This window comes from Pogona vitticeps, chromosome 1 (genome assembly GCF_051106095.1).
Source record: "Pogona vitticeps strain Pit_001003342236 chromosome 1, PviZW2.1, whole genome shotgun sequence".
In the NCBI taxonomy this organism is placed as follows: domain Eukaryota; kingdom Metazoa; phylum Chordata; class Lepidosauria; order Squamata; family Agamidae; genus Pogona; species Pogona vitticeps.
The window spans coordinates 61,758,967-61,785,409 of NC_135783.1; the positions used below are offsets into that span (position 1 = coordinate 61,758,967).

Consider the following 26,443-nt stretch of genomic DNA (forward strand, 5'->3'; position numbering starts at 1 on the left):
TCTTGAATTGAGAACTTAATCCGTATTGGAAGGCGATTCTCAAGTCAAAAAGTCTGTAGGTCAAGTCTCCATTGACCTACAGTGCATTGAAAACCGATTAATCCCGTAACAGGCCGTTTTTGTTCCATTTTGGTTTTTTTCTGGTCTGTAAGTCAAATCTCAGTCTGCAAGTCAAACCTAAATTTTGCGGCCAGAGAGGTCTGTAACTCAAAAAGTCTGTAAGTCAAGCCATCTGTAAGTCAAGGGTCCACTGTACACAGACTGTGGTAATGCTCGATGTAGCATATAAACAACTCCTTTGTTGTGTTATACAGCAAGAAAGATCCAACACCCAAAACAGTTAATTAAAAGTAAATAATGCTGAACTACATTTCCTGCATTTCACAAAGGGACTTGAGCCACATCAGAAGCCACTTGATGGTGGCAATACATCTTTCAGAAAACAGTGCAGATCAGCACACACATAAGACTTTTGGAAGCAATAACTACAGCAGAAACTCTTGTGGTATCTGAAAAGCTAACAAGTTTATTATAGCATAAAATTCATATGGTTCTAACAGGTGGACCTTTGGACTGATCCACACCTCTTTTATGTTCTTAAATAAACATAATCTTAAACACAGAGAGTGTGCAAACATTCTCTATTTGAAGATGATTTGCATATGTTGAAATTTGGTCTGTGGAGCTCACAGAATGGTCTAATTTGCCAGCTGGTGAATTCCTCTGAACACACGATCACATTATTCCACCTAAGGATTACATTTTGATTTCACAAGTTTTGGACCAGTTGTGATTTCTCCATACTTCCACAAGCAAATCAAGGCTTTTAAACCCATGATTATTTTACAGCAAAAGTTCATCTAAGGAAAATAATACTTGCTACTATTTAATATGTTCCAAATAAGCTCCCTAAATGGGGCATTTTGTTAAATGTCTTGCCTACAGATTAGAGAAAATCTGTCAGCTTCTCTTTCACCTGCACTTGCTTTTTTAAAAGATCTTGGGCACATTCTTTCCTGAAAATGAAGAAATTGTGAATCTTGGTAAATTCTTCAGAAGTAGCCTGAAATGAATATTCCCTGTCTGCACCAGCCAGATTCCACAGAAACAGATATTTCCATCAAGATGACAAAGATCATCTCAGGAAACAAGGCAGCAGTAGTTCAGCCCTAAAATGGGTGAATAAACAGGAGTTGAAGTCAAAAGTTTTAAGAACAGGGCAATCAACTCTCAGTTTTTCATCTCAATATCTTTCCACCTTGAATAATTTTTCAAATTTTGGGAAAACCTCATAAACATTAATTAAAATGAAATGCCTACCAATTCCTGCTACAGGTAAGAATGGGAGCTGTTTGTTGGTCTATAGGAGTGGGGAAGGGTTAATGATCTTGTGGAAGATGACTAAGTGAGCAGCTGTTTCAAAGTCTTACAAATGTTCTGATCTGCATGGTAAAATGTAAGTTGCCATGTAACCAAGTGCTAGTACTTAACTGCCCCTAATCGTCAAAAAGTAGTGGGTAGCCCATGGAAGTCCCTGACGCCAGTCCATGCAATATTTACACTCAGTCATTGTCAGTGATCCACAGAACGGGGAAATAAACACAAATCACATTGCAACTAGTGGGAGAAAATGGACAAACCCCCTACCCCCACTTATTAATGAATGTGCTGGTCTGTACACAGACACAACATCCAGAGATGTAAGTTTTTTCTCTCTTTTTCTGTGATGTGAAATCAGGGCTAATTTAAGTCCTTCAGCGCAGATTTTCCCTCTTCCTGGAGGAGCCTGCCCCCTTGTGATTCAAATGTTAACACCAAAAGGGCTCACCATCCGTCTTACTGCCCTGCATAGCCCTCCACAGAGTGCCTGCTCTGCTGCCTATTTGGCATCAGTTCCTTTTACCATCTTTGACTATTTATATAAGGTTTCATATGTTGCCAAGAATACTATTCATCCAGAGGCCTTGTGGATTGTTTCCTACAGCTAAACAGGAGTTTAAAACTTAACTCTTCAAAGGAATGTGCAGCTTTGAAAACAATGCAAGGCATTTAACATTTGTAGGCACGAACACTTTTCCTTACAAGCTACAAAAAAAGCCTGACAGGTTTTTAAAATTTCCAACATGCTCAGCATGCATATTATAATTAGCAGTTGCATTAGTATTTCGTATGCCCAAATGCTTCCTAAAACTGCTGTATCTTATGGAAGGTTGGCCCAGTATATTTCTGAATATTGGGGGAAGTTAGACATTCGTAATTCAGAGTTATACCAGAAAATGTTTTTAATTTTTTGATGTGGAAATGACTTGTAAATTTCCATATTTTAAGTTTTTTAACTTATTTATCACCCTGTATTCAAGTTTATGGTGTATTCATGGGGAAAATAGTTTAGGGGATTTAACTATCAAGAGTAAAAAGCTATTTATAACCACTAAAGAATGACGAAAGGATGGTTTAAGGGGATGAAATGCAGAGGGATAAATTCAGATTATATTTATAATATATGCCTATATCCAGTGGAGGACATCAGTCCAAGCAGTTCTGTCAGTGGACACAGGAACCAACCAGTTTCTCTTCCCTACCTCACTGGAACTCCCTGTGCACCTGAAAAACCTGCACAAGAGGAAAACCCAGAGGTTTTTTTGAGGGGGTTGCTAAGGTCCACAGGAGGTAGAAGAATGAAAAAAGTCATGTCACGCCTGCACTGCACTGTGCTGGATCCCATTTGGGGCTATTGAATGTAGGCTTTAAATGAATTTGACATCCGTAAATACAAATAAATTTTAAACAATTGGCCATAACATAATGTGTACTATAAACATCTAACTTTATAGGCACACCATTAATTCCAACTTCAACATGTAAATCGAGCTTGTTCCTGCGCAGACAAGAACAAGTGAAGATACGAGAGTACTTGGAAAACTTGTGAAGGTTATTGTGCTGGATGAGCGTTTCAATGAAGCAACATGAATCGGCAACTTTGCATTGGATATTACAGAGGGTGTATCATTCTCCTGCCTCTAACGTCTGTGTCTATGTGTCATAAAAATACACAAGGTAGGTGTGGCCTTTTATAACCTTTCACTTCAGGTACGAAATAGTGCAGAATAGGTTTGATTAGTGTGAACTGTGCTTCTTTGGATGCTATAAAATAAACATGAGCGATGGGATATCGGTATTCATATATGAATACTGTACGAATATCTTGGCCCCAGCAGTTCCACCTCCTCGAACCAACCTGTCCACTTATGGGTCGCTGCACATGGCCAGTGTCCTACTCATCACACCAGTTTTGAATGTAGCCCAGCTGGTGCTTCTCCACCTCTCTGTGCGGCTGGACACTCCAGTCAGGGCCAGGATGACAATTCTCCCTGCTTAGCTGTTGAGTGGCCAGCAATCCAGGGAAGTAGAGAAGTGCCAGCCGGGCTATGCCCGGGACTGGCGCAGCGAGCAGGACACTGGCTGTGCTCACTGCACAGCAACCCATAAGTGAACAGGCTTCCCGGCCACCGGGGTCTGGGATATTCGTATTAATATACAAATATGAATATCCCATTTCTAATAAACACCAGAACAATTTTCATTCAATGTGTGTTGAAACCCACTCAAATGTGATTATGAAGTTTTCAGTCTCATGATCAGACAGAACTGGCAGTGTCAAAAAAATGCACTTTTTTGGATTTTAAAAAAATGTACTGTCAGGAAAACAATACATTTTTTAAAAATCCAAAAAAAAATCTCTGTCCAATCATATAATTCTTGGTTCCATAACTAGCAAAAGTAATTAGAAAATGTGGTTACTGGAACTGAGACAAAATAGATTTTATTTTTTATATATGGATATCAAGTACAGGGATCAAAACCAGCCAGATGTGGGGTTTTTTTGGGGGGGGGGTTGTTTGGTTTTGTTTTGCTGCCACTGTTTTGGAAGTTCCACACCAATAAGCTAGACAATCCCATTCTCGGTGCTTGTAAGCTCTCCCCTCTCGGACTATGGGCTCCCTTTCTGTCCCTTCTTTGTCCTTTCTTGAACCATCTGAAGATCACGTGTTGTCTTTTGAATGTAAGATCTTTTTTGCAACCAAGTCCCAATTATTAATCATGCCCTCCAGGCAACACTCCAAGACAGAAAGCATACTTTGGCTGCAGGAGTTCCAAGTGCAGACGTCTTTTGTGTATGTAATGCATACTTAAGGACCAGCAAGATCCATCATACCATGTGAAGAATTTTGTCTTACCTGCTGATACAACTGGGAGACAGACACCCAAATGTAGAGATTGCTAACAGAACATATGTATAGAAGGGCAATGTGATTAAAAGTGGTTTGGGGAATAGACAATAATTGATCCATATGAGATTCTGATTAGGAAACATACACACATCTACGTAGACATGGCAAGAGGCAAACAACAAAGGCACAATACTTTTATGCTATACTTTTACACTGACAGTTTTCTTGGAAAATACATAGCAGTGACTATGGTAATACAATTTAATAAATGCAGACTATAAACTTGGCCTATTTCCTTTGCATACAGTATGTTCATAATTCTGCCTCTGTTGGACCACCCCACGACTGGCTCTTGTTCTAGAAAGATGTTCTGTAAATCATTACAGAAATGACTTTTGGTTTGTGTAAGCACAGCCTTCTGCATATTCAGTAACAGACACTGGATTGACAATGGTTTAGGGCCCTCTTTAGACCGGTTGAGATCCCCGTGCAATTAATAAAGAATAATTGTAATAATAACTAATGTTTCTATCACCAAGATAATTTTTTTCACATTGTTTATTACACTACAATACAGACATATGCAAACAGTAAATTTTTAAAAATGCATTCCATACGTCAACCAAAAAGTTTTTCAATTACTTCTTACCATATGACTATTGCAGTTTGTTTTCTTAGACATGGGGAAAAACATTCTTGAGTGATTTAAGAGCCACCCATTCGGTTTTCTTCCCATAGCAAATTCTCTAAGTACTGGGTAAGCTTACTGGGTAAGCTTTTTCCTGAATGCCAGCAATGGGACTTTTTCGGTCATCAGTGGCCATCTGTGTCAGGCCATGCTACTGTTAGCCCATTGACAGTTCCTCTCCCCTCCCACCATCCACACGTCTGGTTTTAACCTTCAATTAACATGAACCAGAGTTATCACTTAGAAGAAATCAAATCAAGGACCTTTAACTTTGGGTCTAATGTTGCCAGACCTAGACCCAGACATGTGTAAACTCTAATACTTGCACAACCATGAAGAGCTCCTGCTCAAGATACAAAACCTTCCAGGTACCTCTGTACACAGAATTATCACAAATATGGGATTGCTAGCAGGTGGGAGAGGGGCTATGAGAGAGCACCTACTATATCCAGCAAGCTTTAGGCAAACCACAGAAACAGGCTGATAAACCTGAGAGTAGTCCTTGCCCCCTGCCTTCATAGCTATTGCTGTTGTTAAATTTCACCAATGTACGTTTTTTTCATGGATCCTCCAACATCCCCTGCCACCATTAGGGCAAATGAGACTCAGTCCTATCTCAGACCTGGGCTACCCTCACACAAGTAATTCCTGCCTTCCCACTTGCCTGATGTGGAAAGCAAAGACTCCACTACAATCCCCACCTGTTGAAGCAGTAAGCTTTCCCATGACAAAAGCGATCCCAAGGGTGCCTTGGGACCTTCTGGGGGGTGGGTAGAGAATCACTGTGGCTAATGACATAATCAGCCTTACACAGCATAAGTTGTGCAACAGGATTTCAGTCTCTATCTCCTGTCCTGCCCAGCCAAAATACTGTATGACCAGGATCACTGTGTGGCCTTTTTCATGGAGGAACCTAACAAGAGGTCTGGAACATCGTGCCAGGACCCCCCCCCCCCCCCAAGACTGAGTGCAGCCTGCCCTTAAGTAAGATGATGGGTGGTCATCAAAGTTATTTAGCACATGTTTTAAACTTCCTTTTCTGCCTAAGGTTTTCTAGCGTTTATCTCTCCCACAGGTCAGCTGTAAAGTTTCTTTCTGAAATTGCTCTAAAATAACTGGCTTAGCCACATTGCCAAGGTTATTAGTGCAACCATTGTAAAGCCTGAGAAGTCTCCACCTGAGAGATTTAACAGTAGAGAGTTGAAGTGGCCAAACCCATTTTAGGGGCTGATGGTGACTCAGTCTCTCCTAAATCTTGGTCAGCATAAAGTAATGTGTCACACCCAGTTCTGAGGAGAAAGACAATGGTTGGGTGTGTCAATTTGACTCTCTTACAATTTTATATGTTTCCTACATATATGTCACAAAGAGTCGAACACGACTTAACAACTAAACAACACACATGGTAGCAAAACTATGGCCATTAGTTTTATGGCCATCTGCAGCATGACCCTATGCTGCGGATGTCTGTTGAGAGATGGCAACTTGGCTAAGGCTATCAAATAAGCTTCATAGATGAGGAGATTCCTGGACACATTTCAGGCCTGAACTAAATGTTATAGGCAACCTGTCACTGGAAGAATCCTTAAATACTAATTATATATAATTTGTCACATCAGAAACTTTCCTCCCCTCCCTTAATTAGCATATAGGTAAAGGTAAAGGTTCCCCTTGACAATTTTTGTCCAGTCGTGTTCGACTCTAGGGGGCGGTGCTCATCCCCGTTTCCAAGCCATAGAGCCAGCGTTTTGTCCAAAGACAATCTTCCGTGGTCACATGGCCAGTGCGACTTAGACATGTAATACTGTTACTTTCCCACCGAGGTGGTCCCTATTTATCTACTCGCATTTGCTAGGTTGGCGGGAGCTGGGACAAGCGACGGGCACTCACTCCGACGCATGGATTCAATCTTACAGCTGAAGATCTACAGACCTTACAGCACAGAGGCTTCTGCAGTTTAACCTGCAGTGCCACCACGTCTCTAATTAGCATATAGGTTTGCTTTATTTTCTGATCAGCTCAGTATGTCTGTGGAGAATGAAAGTTCACTCTTGCTATCTTTTCTAAGAGATTTCCTTTTTGTTTTTGTTCTTTGAATATTTGCTGAGTCCTTCGGTCCTATCCCTAATTCTAATCATAGGTAAAGGTAAAGGTTCCCCTTGACAATTTTTGTCCAGTCGTGTTCGACTCTAGGGGGCGGTGCTCATTCCCGTTTCCAAGCCATAGAGCCAGCGTTTGTCCGAAGACAATCTTCTGTGGTCACATGGCCAGTGCGACTTAGACACGAAGCTCTGTTACCTTCCCACCGAGGTGATCCCTATTTATCTACTCGCATTTGCATGCTTTCGAACCACTAGGTTGGCGGGAGCTAGGATAAGCGACGGGCGCTCCCTCTGTCACGTGGATTCGATCTTACGACTGCTGGTCTTCTGACCCTGCAGCACACAGGCTTCTGCGGTTTAGCCCGCAGCGCCACCATGTCCCTCGCAGCGCCACCACGTGCCTCTAATCATGTGTCTACAATATATCTGTTAAAAGGGCAGGACTTGTTTTTGGTGCAATTTTTTTGCTTCTTATAATCCATGTTGCTGTTGTGTTCGTGTGTGTGTGTTTAGTCGTTTAGTCATGTCCGACTCTTCGTGACCCCATGGACCAGAGCACGCCAGGCCCTCCTGTCTTCTACTGCCTCCCGGAGTTGTGTCAGGTTCATGTTGGTTGCTTCGCAGACACTGTCCAGCCATCTCATCCTCGGTCGTCCCCTTCTCCTCTTGCCATCACACCTTCCTAACATCAAGGTTTTTTCCAAGGACTCTTTTCTTCTCATGAGATGGCCAAAGTACTGGAGCCTCAGCTTCAGGATCTGTCCTTCAAGTGAGCATTCAGGGTTGATTTCCTTTAGAACTGATAGGTTTGTTCTCCTTGCAGTCCAGGGGATTCTCAAGAGCCTCCTCCAGCACCACAATTCAAAGGCATCAATTCTTCGGCGGTCTGCTTTCTTTATGGTCCAGCTCTCACTTCCATACATCACGACAGGAAAAACCATAGCTTTGACTATTCGGACTTTTGTTGGCAAGGTGATGTCTCTGCTTTTCAAGATGCTGTCAAGATTTGTCATCGTTTTCCTCCCAAGAAGAAGGCGCCTTTTAATTTCAGGGCTGCTGTCTCCATCTGCAGTGATCATGGAGCCCAGGAAGATAAAATTTGACACTGCCTCCATATCTTCCCCTTCTATTTCCCAGGAGGTGATGGGACCAGTGGCCATGATCTTAGTTTTTTTGATGTTGAGTTTCAGACCGTTTTTTGCACTCTCCTCTTTCACTCTCATTACAAGGTTCTTTAATTCCTCCTCACTTTCTGCCATCAGAGTGGTATCATCTGCATATCTGAGGTTGTTGATATTTCTTCCGGCAATCTTAATTCCGGCTTGGGTTTCTTCCAGTCCAGCCTTCCGCATGATGTATTCTGCATATAAGTTAAATAAGCTGGGGGACAATATACAGCCTTGCCGTACTCCTTTCCCAATTTTGAACCACTCAGTTGTTCCATGACCAGTTCTAACTGTTGCTTCCTGTCCCACATATAGGTTTCTCAGGAGACAGATAAAGTGGTCAGGCACTCCCATTTCTTTAAGGCTGTTGTGTTCAACTCTATCAAAACCAAAAGCTTTGGTTTTTATAGTTTTTATACTGTTGTTGCTATTACTTCTATCAGTTGCTGAGAATGACAAAGCAGGAAAGTAAGACAAAATGTTTGGAATACATTGATTCTGTGTCTGCATGATCACATTCTGTTTTTCTACATCTGTGTTCCCAACCTTGACTTTCCGGGTGTTCTTGGACCACAATGCCCAGAAATCCCAGTCATCGTGGCTAGTAGTGAAGGCTTCTGGGAATTTTAGTCCAAGAACCCCTGGGGTCCCAAGGTTGGGAACCACTACAAGTCTAAAAGGACACAGAGGGGTTTTTGTGAAGACCTGCATATGTAGAGAATCTGATATGAACTGGCATATTTTCAGAGATGCTGGTGAAGGAACAGTGTGGCACAGGAGACAACAGCATCACATCGATTGTTGTTTGCATCTTCAGCAGGCACTACAGGCAGGTCCCTGCCTTCCTTGCACCCTTGCCACCCCAATTACTGCCTGACCACCAATGGCAGGAAACAAGCCACAATATTCTTTGAAAAACAAGCCATGAAGGGAATGCATGCCATGTTTTAAAAGAGGGTTGTCCTTCCAAGATGCTTCACTGTTCTTTCTGTGTGTGTTTTTTTAAACACACTATTTAAACACTGTCCTCCATGCAGATTGTTGTCAGAGGAAATTGTGGCTTTGTAAATCCAATCTGAATTCTCCCTGGGACCAAAAATGACTAAAGTGAGGCAATTGTGCTTTGGGTGTATCATGAGAAGACAAGAGTCTCTGGAACAGAGACAATAATGCTAGGAAAAGTTGGAGGAAAAGAGGAAAACTAAATATGAGATGCATTGACTCCATGAAGGAGACCATGGCTTTGAGTATGCAAGTACCTGAGCAGGGCTGTTAATGACAAGAACCTTTGGTGGTCACTAAAGACGAACCCAAATTAATTCAGCCCCCTTTGGATGAAGCAAACCACACAGCACCAGAGGTGCAGAGCATACCTTCTCCCCACCCCCCACCTCCAGGCTGGCTCGCTCACTAACATTTTGTTGTGCGCTGCCGAGGTTCTTCTCCTCTGATAGTGCTTCAATCCGGGCAGGAACTCAGGCTGCCCATCTGCGCCTCCTCCAGCAGCCAACCAATCAAATATGCTTTCAGGAGTCAAGACGAAAGATGTGTAGCGTTGATCTACATTGTTGTGGGCAACTTCCAGAGCCATGGGGGACACATCCACCTCAAAACTTTGGAGGGCTGTGCCTGCCCTTTGACATGCCCCCCAGACACTCCATTTTTAAAATGGCTTGAAATGGCCAAAGGAATATTCTTAGTATACATCTATTTCCAACATTTTTCATCTCCCCATAACTTTATCTAAGCTTGTAGGATCTGTTTTTCAAAATTTGTTTGGAAATTTTCCTCTCCACATGTCCAAAAACACCAGAGGAGAGAAGCCCTGAAATGGCCAATCACATTCATTAAAGGAGAGATCGGTAGCATGTAGCCCGTGGATTGCTTGTGATGTGACTACCCCCAGAGACAAATGTGTACTCCTAATATCCCCCCATACTCCAACATTTTTTTTAAAAAGTTTTGGACAAAAGGATTCAAAACATGCCCATGTGCCCTATGGTGGCATAGGACAAATTTTTCCTATGTATGTATTTTTGCAAAGAGGCAGTCACAAAAGCAGCAAAATCAGGGAGCTGGACAGGGGACAGACTGTATTTGTCTTCAGTGTGGAAGGGATTTTCACTCTTCTCAGCCACACTAGGTGCTGTTCCACGTCCTCCATACAGAGCATGTTACTGAAGGAAAAGTTTGAGCACTAAAGAATCCTTTTTCTTAAGGAAACTGAGGGGGGGGGAGGAGCATCAGAGTAAGTGTGGCCCCAGAGGTCACATGTATTCTTGAGCCTTTGAAGATCACCACCTCCTACTATAGATGGTGCAAATGAAATTTGGGGGGCAAAAATGTATTACAATTTGAGTGGGATGGGGTGCTGGTGGCTGTTGGAAATCCTGAGGGTGAATGCAGTCTATGGGCCTTACGTTGCCTACCAGTGATCTAGAGACTGGCCAGGGATGAGGGATTGTGTGACCTTTCAGACATTGGTGGACTGTGACTGAGACAATCCCTAACCAACATGCCAAATGCTGAATTCTGCTTAGAATTTTAGAACAACATCTGGAGGTCACAATATTTATCATCTCCCAGTTGTAGACATTTGTGAGTCATTTGTGCATCCAGATAGAAAATGACAGCAATGTGATGTCACACATTACACTGTTTATATATGGACACACACACACACACACACACACACACACACACACACACACACACACGAGAGGGGGGGGAGAGAGAGCGGGAGGGAGGGAGGGAGGGAGGGTATATAGATTTCAGACTTGAACTCTGCATACAGGTTCACATTGTTGCACAGTCAACCACCCAGCAGAGGCAGTACCTCCAGACACATACCTTATCACTTGAATTAAATGGGGTAGTCATGGGAGTGCCCATTTCTTTGGCTCAGGAGCAGCGGATTCCAACTACTTGGTCAACAGTAAAGTTATCTCTCTGCCATCCTTGCCGTTTTTGAGTTAATGTGCCAGAGGGTAGGCATCCAGCAGCCAAACGGGTTTCCCTTCCTGTTTGCTCTCAGGGTGTTCCTTTCGGCTATTGTTTCTCCAGGGTGAGACTGTCAACCTGCCATTCAAGCAGGTGCAAGTAGGAAGGGCTGCTTGCACAGAGAGGTGTGTGTGTGTTTTAAACTACCCTGAAGGTCTATCTCTTCTCACTTGCTGCAAAGGTCACCCTGATGCGATCCCTTTCCTCCCTCTTGTTTTGTGGGTTGGCATCTTGAGAGTTGATCCTCTCGCCCCTCCATTCTCAACTTTCTCTGTTACCTGCGAGGAGCACAGCAATGCCATACACCTACCGGGACTCCAGTCCACGGGCTCCCCCTGTGCCCCAGAGTGCGCGCGCCACCCACTCTACCGGCCAAACCTACCAAGAGCTGAAACTTGAATGCCAGCAGAAGGGGAAGCTCTTTGAGGACTGTGACTTCCCCACCAATGACTCTTCCCTTTTCTTCAGTGAGAAGCCACCGGTCCCCTTTGTGTGGAAAAGGCCTGGGGTGAGTAGAAAGGACCACCTTTGTCTTTTTCCCTGTGCATCTTGTCCTGTAAAATTTAGTACAGAGCAAGACCTGGACTTTTATTTGTTTAAATGCCAAGTTTCTTACACTAAAGAAAATAGAGAGAATGATACATCTGCATGGATGTATTCATGGAAGGATGGAGCACCCCCTTCCCAAAATTCTAGCACATCCTCTTTCTTGTTCCATGGGCTGCTCCTGACTATGTCTTATAAGGCTGCTTGCTTTGCTATAGTATTCCAGCCCTGTTTCCTTGGCTTTTACTCTCCACTCACTCTTGATTCTTTTCTAGCAATATATTCTTCCTTGGCTTGTGGAAAATATCCCATACTGATTTTTCATGGCGTAAGATATGGATTTGAAGTAACTGTATCCAAATCCAGATTTCTTTGAAAGCATCTATCCAACACTTGTGCTACCTCCTGATGCCTGCTAGGAAATGAGCATAGGAATAAAAATCAACAAAAGGCATTTGCCACTTTCCTTTTTATCTCATGGGATAATATGAGGAGGGACATAATTATACTCTGGCTGGCACTTGATGAAATGGGTCAGGATAGAAATGGTCTCTTCTACTATTCCTTCCTTAGAATAAGGATCACATTTTCGGAATGCACCACAGATACTACTTTCCACAGAAGGAATATTTCTCCCCTGTAAATTCTCATTTCTATTGTATGCCATGGAATCACAGACTTTAAAAGAAGCTACTACCACCCATTAAAAAAAGAAAGAAAAAAAACATTTCGAATGTGGATTTATTGTAGGTTGTTAAGGACAGCTTATGGGAACTTATTCCGTATTACAAATTGGATTTAGGACAGCTTATGAGAGTTTATTCCATAGATTGGGAGCCACCACTGAGAAGGCCTATTTTCTTGTTGCCACCTTTTTAGCTTCCCTTGGTGTAGCTATTTTTAGCAACCTGGATTGAGAGGAGCAGGCAAAACAGATAGTTGTTTTCTGAGAGAGATGGACCAATAAGTACAGAAGTCCTAAACTGTTAAGGGCTTTAAAGGTCATAACCAGCACCTTGAATTGAGAAAGGAAACTGACAGGGAGCCAAGGCAAGTGTGTCAAGACTAGGGGTATATGGTTGAATTTATTAGTCCCAGAAATCAGTCTGACCATTGCATTTTGGACCTGCTAAGGGTCAGCCTGATGCTGAGAGCATTAAAGTACAATAGGAGCCCTATATCCACAGGGAATCAGTTCCAACCCCTCCCTCGTGGATGCCAAAAACTGCGGATAATAGCCAACCCTATACATAGCATAGCTTCTTCCCCCTCTAATGGCCAGTGCTGGTAATTATATAGTAAGGTAAAGGTTCCCCTTGACAAATTGTCCATTCGTGTCAGACTCTAGGGGGCGGTATTCATCCCCATTTCCAAGTCATAGAGCCAGTGTTTGTCCAAAGACAGTTTCTGTGGTCACGTGGCCAGCGTGACTAGACACAGAACACTGTTACCTTCCCACCGTGGTGGTACCTATTTATCTACTCGCATTTTGCATGCTTTCGAACTGCTAGGTTGGCAGGAGCTGGGACAAGTGACGGGAGCTCACTCCGTTGCATGGATTCGATCTTACGACTGCTGGTCTTCTGACCTTGCAGCACAGAGGCTTCTGCAGTTTAACTCGCAGCGTCATCATGTCCCTCTAACACAGTGGACATACGTATTTCTGCTTTTTTTTCTTTTAATAGTTCTAATATTTTCAAGCCACAGATAAGTGAAAACATGGATACCAGTCCTGCAGATATGGAGGGTCTACTGTAGTCTATTTTTGTGATTACTAAAGTGTGAACCACTGTTAGTAGGCATTTCCTATGCAGGTAGGGGTGCAACTGGGTAATCAAATGAAGCTGATAAAAGGCATTCCTGGCCTTCACAGGTGATATTTGAGCCTCCATAGTCAATGCCAGGTGCATACCCCCAAGCTGTGAACACGATCCTTCAGGGGGATTGTTTAAGATATTTTGGACTACAATATCCCTGACTATTGTCTGTGCAGTTGAGAGTTTGTGGGAGTCACAGTTCAAAAAAACATATGTAAAAGGGACTGGGCTGGGGAAGGCTGTTGTACTGTAGGAACAGAGAACAGCAGCTGTAGAAGAAGCCCTTCCGTATTGCAAGCTTCCGGCACTATCATATCCTCGTGGTAAACAAAACCTTGTACATTCCTCATCTCCATTACAAGCTCCACGTGACCTGGTGTGTTGAACAAGTAGGTGGTGCTGGTGATAATGACTTGGCCAGCTTGCCTTGCCTTTTGTTCTCTCTAATCATAACATGTGAAGCAAAGTCATGGGCTCCTCTCTAAAGGCACTGAGCAGCAGGACTACGGCCCGCCAAGTCCACCTGCTCTCAGAGAGTTCCTCTGAAGCTGCAAAGCACTCTGGTGGGGACAAAATGCCGGTCACTGTCCCGTGTTCCACCGCGAAGCTCCTCATAACAGCATCCAAAGCCTGCAGCTTCAGTTAACTGCTTTGGCGGCCACTAGGCATTTCTCACCTGCTGCGTAGACAATATTGACATCCCATCTCATCCACAGTGAGGAAGGCTCCGCTTCACAAGCAGGTTCCTAGAGTGTTGGTAGCAGGGGGAAGTTCCTGGACCAGGAGGCGGGCTGGGGGTCACCTCAGCTTCCTTTCCCAGTCACAAGCAGCTATAGTTGGTAGGGACACCAGGATCTTTTCTTCATCCTTCATTGCGTCCCTGCCAACCCTCTAGCATTCTCACTCTGTTGTTCGCTCATATTTTGTTTGAAGGCTTGTTTCTTAATCTCTGCCAGAAAAATATGTGCATTTTTTCAATTTCTTTTATACATACATACATATACATACTGCTTTTATATATACATACCAGAGCTTTTATACAGGCCAGAGTTTAGCAGTGCTTAATAACTGTTAATTTTCTACAGCCAGACCTGTAGATACAGAATTATAACAGTGTTACAGTGGGATATATTCTATTCAGAGCACTTACTTTTCTCTCCTATAAAGCTATGTACAGCTGGAGGATTGAGCAACATCTTGAGAGCTCTGAGACTCATCAGGTATGGAATGGCCTGAGACAAATCATGGGGCAGAATAACAAAAACAGTCCGTTTAGCAGCAGTGATTTTTTTGGCTGAGCAGTTAAATCAATTTTTCAGCCATTTTGAGGTGGAAACAGGAACAACTATTGCTCAAGCACCTACTATCTATAGTACATCACTAGAATCTACCATCGGTAGACAACCACTACTACTGCAGATTTCAGATGTGAGACGCGCTTTCCAGAATATTAATGTTCAAAAGGCAGCTGGACCAGATGGAATCATGGGACGAGTTGTTAGGGGCTGTGCTGCAGTATTAGCTGGAGTTTTTATGGATATTTTAATCTATCCTTGTTGCAGTGTTCTGTCCCCAATTCTGCCTATTATAGTGCCAGTTCCCAAGCAGTCAGCTGTGGTATCTCTCAATGATTATAGATCAGTAGCTTTAACATCTGTTATTATGAAATGTTTTGAGAGATTGGTGTTGGATTACATTAAGGCTAGTCTTCAACCTTCTTTGGACCAATGACAATTTGCATACAGGAGAAATAGGTCTAGTGATGATGCTGTGTCCATTGTTCTCCATACTGTATTGAGTCATTTAGAACAACAGGGAACTTATGCGAGGTTGTTGTTTGTGGATTATAGCTCTGCTTTTAATACCATTCTACCCAATAGGTTGTTTTTTAAAATGATCAACCTGGGATTACCTAAAAAGACTTGCGTGTGGTAACGGACTTTCTGAGGGACGTGGTGGCGCTGTGGGCTAAACTGCAGAAGCCTGTGCTGCAGGGTCAGAAGACCAGCAGTCGTAAGATCGAATCCACGTGACACAGTGAGCTCCCGTCACTTTGTCCCAGCTCCCGCCAACCTAGTGGTTCGAAAGCATGCAAATGCAAGTAGATAAATAGGGACCACTTCGGTGGGAAGGTAACAGCGTTCCGTGTCTAAGTCGCACTGGCCATGTGACCATGGAAGATTGTCTTTGGACAAAACGCTGTCTCTATGGCTTGGAAACGGGGATGAGCACCGCCCCCTAGAGTTGAACACGACTGGACAAAAATTGTCAAGGGGAACCCTTACCTTTACCTTTACCTAAAGGACTTTCTGACAGACAGGCCACAGTCAGTAAGGATGGGATCTCACCATTCTTCTATCTTGGTACTAAGTACAAGAGCTCCCAAGGGCTGTGTGCTAAGTCCCTTCCTCTATTCCCTGTACACACATGATTGCACCCCACCAACACAATTATTAAATTTGCAGACAATAAGAGAGTGGTGGGGCTCATAAATAAGAACAATGAGTCTGCTTACAGAAAGGAAGTACAAGGGTTGATAATCTTGTGTAAACAAAATACTCTTACACTTAACATGAAAATAACCAAAAACTCATAATTGATTTTAGGAGGAAGAGAAATATGCATTTACTACTGTACATAAATGGCGAGGAAGTGGAGAGGGTTGGTAGTCTTAAATTTCTGGGCACTTACATCTCATGGACTATAAATGCCAACCTGCTAGTGAAGAGGGCACAGAAGAGGCTGTATTTCCTGAGAATGCTCAGGAAGTTAAATTTATCTCAGCATTTACTTCTGTCCTATCATAGCACTATCATAGCACCATTGAGAGTGTCCTAACCTATGGCATTCTTGTATGGTTTGGGAGCAGCTCTGTAGCAGACAAAAAAGCTGCCCAGAATATCATCGGACTCCAGCTATCAACCCTGGATGACATCTTCACATCCCGCTGTCTGAGGAAGTCACACAACATCCATAGAGACTTTTCCCATCCTGCTTACAACATCTTCTGTTGCTGTCTGGCAGAAGATACAGAACAATTAAGACTTGGACCACACATTTTCTGAATAGTTTTTATCCCAGAGCTATAATTGCACTTAATAATGAACTTAAAGACCACCAGTAGTGAACAGTTGGACAGTGTTACTTAGCCTGCGGTGTAGATGTTTGTATTTTTAGCGGTGGGGTTAGTGGGGAGGGAGTGTTTGGGGATTTATTTATTTTTTATGTGTGTGCATGTGGGTCTTGTCTCTGGGTGTCTGTGTGAATTTCATTGTATGTGTATACTATGTATAGACTTACAATGACAATAAATTTCTTTATTATATTCTTCAAGGAAATTGTTAGTGATCCAAAGTTTATTGTTGGAGGTGCCACAAGGACTGACATTTGTCAAGGTGATCTTGGTAAGTGCTCTTCATGAAAATGATTCCCGCCCTATGTAGGGTAATGAGAATCATAGACTATGAAGACAATGTTTTTAGTACCTGTGTGCCTTTTAGTACCTTTGATGTTAAAGTCTGGTGCAAATGTCTGAAAGAAACAAGGCTCTGCAGTACCAACACCATACAGGATAAAACAATATGCTGCATCAGGCATCGCATAGAATTATATTTGGAAAGGATCTTAGACGTCATCTATCTCAGCTTCATGTGCACTGCAGAGATCATAGAACTACTGTATTTCTGGGATTGATTTATTCATGTACTATAATTATAATATACTGCCTTTGTCCTTTTTAATGGAAACACCATTGCTAGAGATGGGGATATTCGTATTCGTAAATGAATACAAATATCCCCATCCCAGGTGCACCTAATGTGGGTCTGGCTCTTGGAACTGGCCCATCTACTCACACATTGCTGCACCACCAGCGTCCCTCTCTTCCTGCCAATCGTGGAAGTTGTTCCACCATCTCCTGGCTTGACTGGCCACTCCAGACAAGGGGGCAGGAGAACAAGTCTCCCCACCAGCTGTTGAGTGACCAGCTGAGCAGGGACATGGTGGAGCTCCTTCTGTGACTGGCAAGACGAGAAGGGCACTGGCATTGCTGGATGGTTCCGAGGGCCAGACCTGCATTAGGTGCACTTGGGACAGGGATATTTGTATTCGTTTATGAACACAAATATCACCATCTCTAACCATTGCACATTGCCTTTAGCAATGCGTACAGTGGGGTCATGACTTGAGAACTTAATCCGTATTGGAAGGCAGTTCTCAAGTCAAAAAGTTCTCAGGTCAAATCTGCATTTCCCATAGGAATGCATTGAAAACCATTTGATCCGTATCTGCTCTTTTCCATCCATAGCAACTAATGGGAAGCTGCTATTCTGCCTTCGACCACTAGAGGGGGAATATTTTGTTTCTTTTTTTCTTAGGTCAAGAAAGGTTCAGGGAAGGCAGGGAAAATACAGTCCAGGCAGTTCAGTACCAGGCAGTCCGAAGACTGTCCCCCAATCCACTCTCTAAACACTGGGAGGAGTGAGGAAGCAGACAGGCACCCTTTTCACTGGCCAACAGTTAACTGAAAGGTCACTTTTTGCACTTTCCCTGCCTCCCACGTGGGTTTTTTTCAGTTCTTAACTCAAATCTAAGTACTTAAGTCAAGTCAATATTTTCCTATGAGAGTGGTTCTTAAGTCAAAATGTTCTTAACTCAAGCCATTCTTAAGTCAAGACCCCACTGTATTTCAGTATGTCTCAAGAGGGAGCAACACAAGTATGGAAGTGGTACAGCCACATTATTCATGACTGATTGGCATGGACATTGCTATATATTGATAGTTCACTTGGAACTACACCCCCATTTATGTGGGTCACTTGGTTTGCCTGTGTACAGCCTTACCCAGGAATGGCATGAGCGTGCATGTACGCAGACACATAGAGAGCATTGTAATGATCACCCTGCTGTGTTTCATATAGTAGGTTATTAGCATGTACCAATGGGATCTGTTGGGAGGCGGAGCCAGAGAAACCAGAAGGGAGGGGTGAGTGAGAGAAGAGCTGTGTAGAGTTCAGTCAGTGAAAGTCAGAGAGGAAAGTCTGAAGTAAGAGTTTGTCTGTGAGAGTTAGAGAGTGTGGCAGAGTCAGGAGTTAAGAGTGTGGAACTTAATAGAGAGCTAAGAGAGTTAAGAGTGAAGCAGGTTATTACTAATCTAATGAATACATTAAAGTCTGTGAAGAACCTGTTTAAACGAACTGTAATCAATAAATATGTGTTGTTCAACTTTATACTTTATACTTTATATCTTCCTAATTAAAGGGTGTTGACAGAGGTCAACTGGTGGCAGCAGAAAGGAGAGAACATGTCGTGGGCCTCAGGCTAGTGAAACAACCTGTGAACACATGAGGGGCACATCACAAGCATGTTTCATGGTCTGATCCCTTTGACCCAGCCCAGTGGAACCCAGTGTATATTTGCACGTATAGAACAATTGCCCTTTGTATGTCAGTCTCCACCAGGCATCTAGGTCACTTTCTGAAATGGACACCGAATGGAAGAGTTCAGCTTGCAAAGGGCAAAACCTAGCAAAATACACATTCCAGTCATGTCTACTCAGGAGTAAGCTTTGTTGAATTCACTGGGGCTTATTTTAAGATAAACAAGTAGAAGATTGCACTTTATACCTCAAAATGTGATGCACACTGACTTCCCTTTCCTTTCTGCTTCCATAGACTATACCTCTTGTGTTTTGCAAAATGGGGTGTCATTTAAGTGAAGTTAGACTAATGTATGGCTTTGAAAGGGGAGTAAGCAGGAAGGAGCTGGATGGAATGAGGGCAAATGGAAAGCCTGAAGGTGACTTCATAGGGACTAATGGGGAGCTTTGATCTCCATGTTGTAGACACGGGAATAGAAAGTAATCTGTGCATTATTCTGTTTGATTTCCAGGTGACTGTTGGCTGTTAGCAGCTATAGCATCTCTTACTCTTAATGAAAGAACATTAGCCAGGGTAGTACCACAGGATCAGGACTTTGGACCAGGTTATGCTGGAATATTTCATTTTCAGGTAAAACAACTCATGTTGCAAGGAAAACATTATGCAATGGGATAGATATCTATATGCCTTAAAGAGCTGATGGACAATTGTGATTATTGCGTATCACTTACTGCTAGATCATTTGATGGAACTCTGATCTTACTAAGACTTTAAACAACTGTTGGATTTACAGTTGCAACATACTGCAAGTTCATATATGATTTTCCATTTGCTTCTAACAGTTCTGGCAACACAATGAGTGGCTCGATATTGTTATTGATGACCGATTGCCCACTTTCAAAGATCGTTTGGTTTTCCTGCACTCTGCAGACAACAATGAATTTTGGAGTGCATTGCTGGAAAAAGCCTATGCCAAGTAAGCCATGTTTATTGTGCAATTCAGATGATGATTCTTTGTTTCCTCAGCAATCTTAATATTGACTTTTATTCCTGTCTAGACTCTTCTGTTAAGGTAACCAGTGTGGTATAGTGCAGTGGTCCCCAACCTTGGGCCTCCAGATGTTCTTGAACTACAACTGCCAGAAGCCTTCACCACCACCTTTGCTGGTCAAGATTTCTGGGAGTTGAAGTCCAAGAACATCCGGAGGCCCAAGGTTGGGGACCACTGGTATAGTGGATAGAGTGATGGACTAGGACTCCAGAGGTCTGTGTTAAATTTCCTACTTAGCCATGGAAACTCACTGTGTAGAGGAACTGGTAAAACCACTCCTTAAATATCTCATTTACTTTGGAAGCCCCATTAGGGTGGCAATAAGTCATTGGTGACTTATTTGTTGTTGTTGTTTAGTCGTCAAGCCATATCCAAGTCTTCGTGACCCCATGGACCAGAGCACGCCAGGCCCACCTCTCTTCCACTGCCTTCCGGAGTTGGGTGAAATTCATGTTGGTAGCTTCGATTACACTGTCCAACCATCTCATCCTCTGTCATCCCCTTCTCCTCGTGCCTTCACACTTGCCCAACATCAGGGTCTTTTCTAGGGAGTCTTCTCTTCTCATGAGATGGCCAAATATTGACACCCCAGCTAATCAATTGTTCCATATCCAATTCTAACTGTTGCTTCCTGTCCCACATATAGATTTCTCAGGTGATAGATAAGGTGGTCAGGCACGCCCATTTCTTTCAGAACTTGCCATAGCTTGTTGTGGTCCACACAGTCAAAGGCCTTTGCATAGTCAATGAAGTAGAAGTAGATGTTTTTCTGGAACTCTCTGGCTTTCTCCATAATCCAGAGCATGTTAGCAATTTGGTCTCTAGTTCCTCTGCCCCTTTGGAATCCAGCTTGTACTTCTGGGAGTTCTCAGTCCACATACTGCTGAAGCCTACCTTGTAGGATTTTGAGCATAACCTTGCTAGTGTGTAAAATGAGTGCAATTGTACGGTAGTTGGAGCATTCTTTGGCACTGCCCTTCTTTGGGATTGGGATGTAGGCTGATCTTTTCCAATCCTCTGGCCACTGCTGAGTTTTCCAAACTTATGGGCATATTGAGTGTAGTACCTTAACAGCGTAATCTTTTAAGATTTTAAATAGTTTGACTGGAATGCCATCACCTCCACTGGCCTTGTTTACCATGCTTTCTAAGTACTACTTGACTTTGCTCTCCAGGATGTCTGGCTCAAGGCCAGCAACCACACTATCTGGGTTGTCCGAGACATCCAGATCTTTCTGGTATAATTCCTATGTGTATTCTTGCCACCTCTTCTTGATGTCTTCTGCTTCTGTGAGGTCCCTCCCATTTTTGTCCTTTCTCTTTGCACAAAATGTTCCTCTAATATCTCCAATTTTCTTGAACAGATCTCTGGTTTTTCCCTTTCTATTATTTTCCTCTATTTCTTTGCACTGTTCATTTAAAAAGGCCCTCTTGTCTCTCCTTGCTATTCTTTGGAAGTCTGCATTCAATTTTCTGTAACTTTCCCTATCTCCCTTGCATTTTGTTTCCCTTCTCTTCTCTGCTATTTGTAAGGCCTTGTTGGACAGCCTCTTTGCTTTCTTGCATTTCCTTTTCTTTGGGATGGTTTTTGTTGCTGCCTCCTGTACAATGCTGCCTCCTGTACCAAATCAGGTTCCTCAAATCTGTTCTTCACTTCCACTCTGTATTCATAAGGGATTTGGTTTAGATTATACCTGACTAGTCCAGTGTTTTTTCCCTCCTTTCTTCAGTCTAAGCTTGAATTTTGCTATGAGAAGCTGATGATCAGAGCCACAATCAGCTCCAGGTCTTGTTTTTGCTGACTGTATAGAGCTTCTCCATCTTTGGCTGCAGAGATTATAATGAATCTGATTTCGGTATTGCCCATCTGGTGATGTCCATGTGTAGATTCGCCTCTTGTGGTGTTGGAAAAGAGTGTTTGTGATGACCAGTTTGTTCTCTTGACAAAATTCAATTAGTCTTTGCCCTGCTTTGTTTTGAACTCCAAGGCCAAACTTTCCTGTTGTTCCTTTTAACTCTTGACTCCCTACTTTAGCATTCCAGTCCCCTAGAATGAGAAAAAACATCTTTCTTTGGTGTCAGTTCTAGAAGGTGTTTTTAAATCTTCATAGAATTGGTCCATTTCAGCCTCTTCAGCATCAGTCGTTGGTGCATAAACTTAGATTACTGTGATGCTGAAAGGTCTGCCTTGGATGCGTATTGAAATAATTCTATCATTTTTGAGATTGTATCCCAGTACAGCTTTTCCCACTCTTTTGTTGACTATCAGGGCTACTCCATTTCTTCTATGGGATTCTTGCCCACAATAGTAGATATGGTAATCGTTTGAATTGAATTCGCCCATTGCCGTCCATTTTAGTTCACTGACGTCAATGCTTATTCTTCCTATCTCCTGTTTGACCACATCCAGCTTACCAAGGTTCATAGATCTTACATTCCAGGTTCCTATGCAGTTTTTTTTTTTTTTGGTTTTTGTTTTTTGTTTTTTTGGGTTTTTTTGCAGCATTGGACTTTCCTTTCACTTCCAGGCCTTCCGCAGCTGAGCATCCTTTCGGCTTTGGCCCAACCACTTCATTAGCCCTTGAGCTACTTGCACTTGTCCTCTGCTCTTCCTCAGTAGCATATTGGATGCCTTCCAACCTGAGGGACTCATCTTCCAGCGTCATATCTTTTAGCCTTTTGTTTCTATTCATGGAGTTTTCTTGGCAAAGATACTGGAGTGGTGGATTGCGTTTAGTCAGAACTCTCCACTATGACCTGTCTGTCTTGGGTGTCCCTGCACGGCATAGCCCATAGCTTCTCTGAATTACTCAAGCCCCTTCGCCATGACAAGGCAGCAATCCATGAAGAGGAGTGACTTATTAGCACATATCTAAGGGATTGTTTCGAAGAGACTGGCACGGAGAGATGCAGCATTGGGCGAAACTGGCAATGGATCATCAAGAAGCAGTTTAGGAAAGGCAAGAAAGACGCAGCTGCAGTTTTCTACAGAGTCTTTCTTAAAGAACTGAGATATGTGCAAAGGAAAAAACTGGTGAATTAAAGGAAATGGAAATACGTAATTAACTCCTTTCTTATTTCATATGGGTAGACATAATGTTTAGGTGAGGTTGGGACAGATGTGCATTTTGATTATTTTGTTCACAATCTAATCTCTCTCTCTCTCTCTCTCTCTCTCTCTCTCTCTCTCTGTGTGTGTGTGTGTGTGTGTGTGTGTGTGTGTGTGTGTGTGTGTTGAATTGTCAATGACAGGCTAAATGGAAGTTATGAAGCTCTCAAAGGTGGAAGCACAATCGAAGCCATGGAAGATTTCACAGGAGGTGTTGGAGAACTGTATGAAATTAAAAAAGCCCCAGAAAACTTCTATGAGATCTTGGGAAAAGCTCTTAAAAGAGGCTCCATGGTGGGCTGTTCTATTGACGTGAGTAAGAGGAGAAAACCAGTATGCATTGTGTTTTTGTTTGCAGAAATCCAAACCTTAGTTTTGTCATGATGGGTGATGCCTGTCAGTTGTCAGCTCCCATGACTACCAGGCAAAGAGGAAATGAAGTAGAGGCAAAATATACTGACAGCACATCATCATATTTGTTCAAATGGCATTGAAACACATTAAAGTAAGCAGCATATTGCTTTCTGCTCATTGGAGAAGGTTACAAATGCAAGAAATGAATAAACAAATACATGCTTATCTTAACTAAAAGCCAGTTCATATTTTCATGGATTTTTTTCCTGGTTCCTCTCCATACACCTGTTGAGTCTTAAGCAACCAGCAGTCCAATACATTCTCAAAAGACTGTCAGGTGAGAATATTCTTCGGTTGCCCAATGTTAAACTTGGCGTCCTCCAGGAATAATCCAGTAGTTCCGTCTTCACCTATAGTGCATACCAGTCAAAGTACTGAGGTGACGGTACAGTATTGTACAAGGAATCACTTCATTTTATCTGTGTCCACCACACATTATCCATCCATCTCACACTGACATTTCTCAAAAGCTGCCAGCAATAAATCTCAGTTAACCACTTTCTCTCTCAAACTCAAAGTTGCTACAGTGTTTGGACACTACAGTGATATTTTTCCTAAAAAGAGTTTATGAAGGCTAGTACAGAATGCTTATGGCACATTGGCAAGATCATTGACTTAATCCCAAACAAGCATTGATATGGCTCCAGCCATCATATGAGCACTTCCAAGCTAATTGTGCTGTTCTAGGCCTACTGAAGTTGTAACACCCCCATCTCAGCATCACTTATGTTCCAAACTGCCATTAATGATACCTACTTGGCTGTTTCTAAAATTTGTATATTCTACTTTTTCCTGCAAGGAGCTCAGAACACCCATTTAGTATTGCAGCAATCCTGTGAAGCAGGCTGAGAGCTTGCAAATCAATGCAAGGTAATCTGGATTTTCTGCAGCCAATACTGTATCCAATTTGCCTTCACTGCCAATGGGATGATCTCCAGCAACACAGTAGGAAGGGATGATTACTCCACCTTCAAGCAATGTTACCGTACATATGTATTCGCGAAGGCTTTCACGGCCGGGATCTAATGGTTGTTGTGGGTTTTTCGGGCTTCTTGGCCGTGTTCTGAAAGTGGTTCTTCCTAACGTTTCGCCAGTCTCTGTGGCTGGCATCTTCAGAACACAGTTTGCTGTCCTCTGAAGATGCCGGCCACAGAGACTGGCGAAACGTTAGGAAGAACCACTTTCAGAACACGGCCAAGAAGCCCGAAAAACCCACAACAACCATTACCGTACATATTCAATATTTTCTCTAGGGGATCCATGGAGGCAGCAGTTTGCAGGTACTGTACATAGGTCTCCAGGGGAGAGGAAAGAAGTCCCGTTCCAGAAATGGGAAGCCCACACAAAACAGTGTCAGCTTTCACGCTTAAGTTACTATAGCATGTCGGAAATTTCTTCTTGGGGGTGCAGTCTTTCCCAGTCCTTCAAATCTTCTGAGAATTATTCAGAGCCTTATTTGTGATGACAATGAGTGACTAGGCATCAGATTAAACATGAACACAAATGTTAAATTTGGCCTCTTACATTGTAAGGTTCTGTGCTTCATGTTCCACACTGTATCTCTGATGCTCTTATATGTATGTATAAAATAAAAATATAAAGTTAAATAAAATAATGTTTCTATATTTTAGATCAGCAGTGTAGCAGAGACAGAAGCTCGAACTCCATATGGTCTTATAAAGGGTCATGCATATTCAGTAACAGGTATTGACGAGGTAAATGGATTTTTATAGCTATTTTTCTCACTGCAAAGAGGATTGATAGAAAAGAAGGGAAAAGTGCTTTTGGAAACAGAAACTGACTATCCCATTCACAATGATTGCTATGATATAATGAAGGAGTAGTAAGACCACATTTTTTAAAAAAAACTGCTGACATGGCATATTATCAGGCAACCCACAAAGTATATTGTATATTTATGTTCAATGGGGGGGGGGAATCATGTTATCTTTGGTCAAATGAAGTGATACATTTAACACATTCTGTTTGTACAGCCTATACTTTTTCTCTATTCTTACACACAGTTGGCTTTATTTTTTCATGACTGACTACTGGAATGTTAAGATGATCTTAATTTGTAAATTGTTTCTTGAGGAAATCCTACTCTGGTAGCAATATGGGAGGAAATATTGCAGGAAATACACATTCCCTTTAATGTCTAGTTTGATTCTTTGCCTCCAGAAAGAGATTCAACCATGTCTGGCTCATCATGTACAGCTATTTAATTACTAGGGGCTCCTTCTGTAGAAGATAGAGCCATTAAAGTTTAAGAATCACCAATAGTAGCTATTGGCTCTGATGCCAGTAGATTGGTTAATGTGTTCTAGATTTTAGTCTGAACTTTAAAAGGAGCTAAATAAGTTTCTGACCCTGTCTGAGGACTAGCATTCTGCACCTTAGACAGCTGCTTTAAAGTCTGAATTAGAGTTTGTGGAGGAAAGCCCTTCAGTTCACTGGCCTGGGGGTTCACAAAACAGAAAGAGTGAATATTAGTAATATAACAATAAATTATATGGTTTTCAAAAGCAGGAGCACGACTAACACAGAGAGAGTATATGTATGTAATGAGTCTTGCTGAATAGTAAAACAGGTTTTGTTTTGTTTTTAGCTCCAAGTGGAAAGTTCCAAAGTAACAACTGAGAAAGTGCAGGAATGCATAAATAATACATTTCCTGAAAAGCAACTACAAATCTGTTAGGCTGTTGAGACTATGTGATCAGGAAATGTTTTCTCTATAATGCTTCTTTTTGACCTGACTTAGTAAATAGAAACTTGCTGGATCCATTCTCATGGCAAATTATGGACACCTCCGCATTCTATACTCTCTTTCTTTCACCTCTCCCCATTTTCTTTCTCTTCCCCTCCCCCCCAAATTTAATAGAGATTTGTTGAATTATTTGATGTCGTAAAGAAAACTTGTTTTTTAGTGAAAGATGTCACA

At 42.4% G+C, this 26,443-nt stretch overlaps 1 protein-coding gene across 1 annotated transcript in view; it reads left to right on the top strand.

Moving 5' to 3' along the window:
• The first annotated feature begins 11,032 nt into the window (after positions 1 to 11,032).
• CAPN9 (calpain 9) overlaps positions 11,033 to 26,443 on the top strand; it is a 41,642-nt gene continuing 26,231 nt past the window's right edge. Inside the window, exons 1-6 of the mRNA XM_020801200.3 lie at positions 11,033 to 11,696; positions 16,886 to 16,955; positions 19,441 to 19,559; positions 19,772 to 19,905; positions 23,232 to 23,400; positions 25,134 to 25,217. Of these exons, the coding sequence (XP_020656859.3) occupies positions 11,484 to 11,696; positions 16,886 to 16,955; positions 19,441 to 19,559; positions 19,772 to 19,905; positions 23,232 to 23,400; positions 25,134 to 25,217 (789 nt within the window). The 5' untranslated portion in view covers positions 11,033 to 11,483. The remainder of the gene's footprint in view (positions 11,697 to 16,885; positions 16,956 to 19,440; positions 19,560 to 19,771; positions 19,906 to 23,231; positions 23,401 to 25,133; positions 25,218 to 26,443) is intronic.